We start from the raw sequence: 1535 nt of genomic DNA on the forward strand, positions 1-1535 counted from the left end.
GGGGGGGGGGGGGGGGGGGGGGGAAGAACAGCACCTTGGGAAAGGATCTTACCTCTAGTGCTGGCCACCATCTTGGATGTGCCTTGCCCTTGGTCCCAACAGGGAGTTCATATGGCCCATCTTCCTCCTGTGACAGAACATTATGACCTTTATTTATTTACGAAGGTTTATTTTATGGAGGAGTGGAGGCCTTCACATTCATTCCTAAAAAGTCTCATTATGTGGATTAAGCAAGTTTCAGCCTTTAAAGATAGTTAATTTGCAGATCCTTTGAAAAGGCAAGCTCTCCTCAAAATCTTCATGGTTACATTTTGCTTCTGTTTACCACAGGCAGCAATGAAGCTGAGAAGAGGCAAGGAAGAATAAAGAGTGGCTTTACATTTTGTCCCTTAACCATGTCGAATGTATCCAGTGGAGATGTTCCTGCCTGACCTTTGAACAGACTGTCCTTGCCATGACCACAAACTCAGGCCTCTTCAAGGAATTCCGCTCATGGGTCTGTGTTTTGTTTTTGTCTTTTCCCAGACAAAAGAGAGAGGAATTGACTCAAAGGGTAGCTGAAGAGAGAACCCGCCGTGAGGAGGAAGCCCGACAGCTGGAGGCTGAGCAAGCCCAGGAGAAGGAAGAGCAGCTGCGAAGGGAGCAGGCAGGGCGCCTGCAGAGGCAGGTAAGGCGCTGGGGAGCAGACGGCTCGGCGTTGCCCCTGCTCCAGGTGGATGGGGACTCGGCTCAGGTGAGCAGAGAAAAGTGCAGAATGAAGCAGTGTGTCGTGCGTGCTCTGGTCTTGTGCACCTGGCCTCCACCTTGGGTGTCCACTGAGAGACCGGGGCAGCAGGCAAAGCCAGCCTGCCCATCAGAAGCAGATGCCAACTTCTTGTTTTCAGAAAGAAGAAGAGGCTCGTGTTCGTGAAGAAGCAGAGAGGGTCCGGCAGGAACGGGAGAGGCATTTCCAGAGAGAGGAGCAGGAGCGCCTGGAGAGAAAGAAGGTAGTGCGTTGCACAGAAGCCTGGGACACAATCGTTCTGATTCTTTTTTGCACTTGAAGCCATCTAGTGACCAAGAGATAGCTTATTGCCATCAGAAAACAAATGCGTTCTATCTTTTCCAGATAAAGTAGCCCTCAGTCCGAATAATCTTCTCCAAAGAAATCACTCCCAAAGTTTCAGCCTTCTCTAAAAACAGTTACGTCCACTTCGTGTAGCTTAAGCCAGTTCCAGCCTTTTTGAGACTAAGAGTGCATATTATATTTTCCCACAATAATAGTCATGTTTTAATAATCTCCTATTTATCACATCAGTGAAATGCACCAGGCTAGCTTTCTTTCAATATAGATTCTCTTGCTCAATTCTTCCTTTCTTTTAGCGACTTGAGGAGATCATGAAAAGAACCAGGAGAACAGAAGCTACAGATAAGGTACTGAGATGGCTATTTTCTGCCTACTCTTGATGTTATTTTTTGCTTTGCTTGCATTTGTAACTTTTATTTTTTAAAAGTCTTTTTTTTTTTTTTTTTTTTTGGGAAAAAACCATTGATCA

General features: G+C 46.3%; 1 protein-coding gene across 4 annotated transcripts in view; it reads left to right on the forward strand.

The window, feature by feature from the left end:
* The window catches only part of MAP7 (microtubule-associated protein 7), a 163004-nt gene that overhangs the window by 144671 nt on the left and 16798 nt on the right, over positions 1 to 1535 (forward strand). For 2 of the 4 annotated variants that reach the window (XM_008574671.1, XM_008574802.1), the window contains 3 exons: positions 526 to 667; positions 885 to 989; positions 1363 to 1413. In XM_008574671.1, the coding sequence (XP_008572893.1) occupies positions 526 to 667; positions 885 to 989; positions 1363 to 1413 (298 nt within the window). The remainder of the gene's footprint in view (positions 1 to 525; positions 668 to 884; positions 990 to 1362; positions 1414 to 1535) is intronic. The other 2 variants (XM_008574738.1, XM_008574885.1) reach the window with 1 other exon arrangement.

Source organism: Galeopterus variegatus, unplaced genomic scaffold (genome assembly GCF_000696425.1).
Source record: "Galeopterus variegatus unplaced genomic scaffold, G_variegatus-3.0.2 Scaffold4, whole genome shotgun sequence".
NCBI lineage: Eukaryota > Metazoa > Chordata > Mammalia > Dermoptera > Cynocephalidae > Galeopterus > Galeopterus variegatus.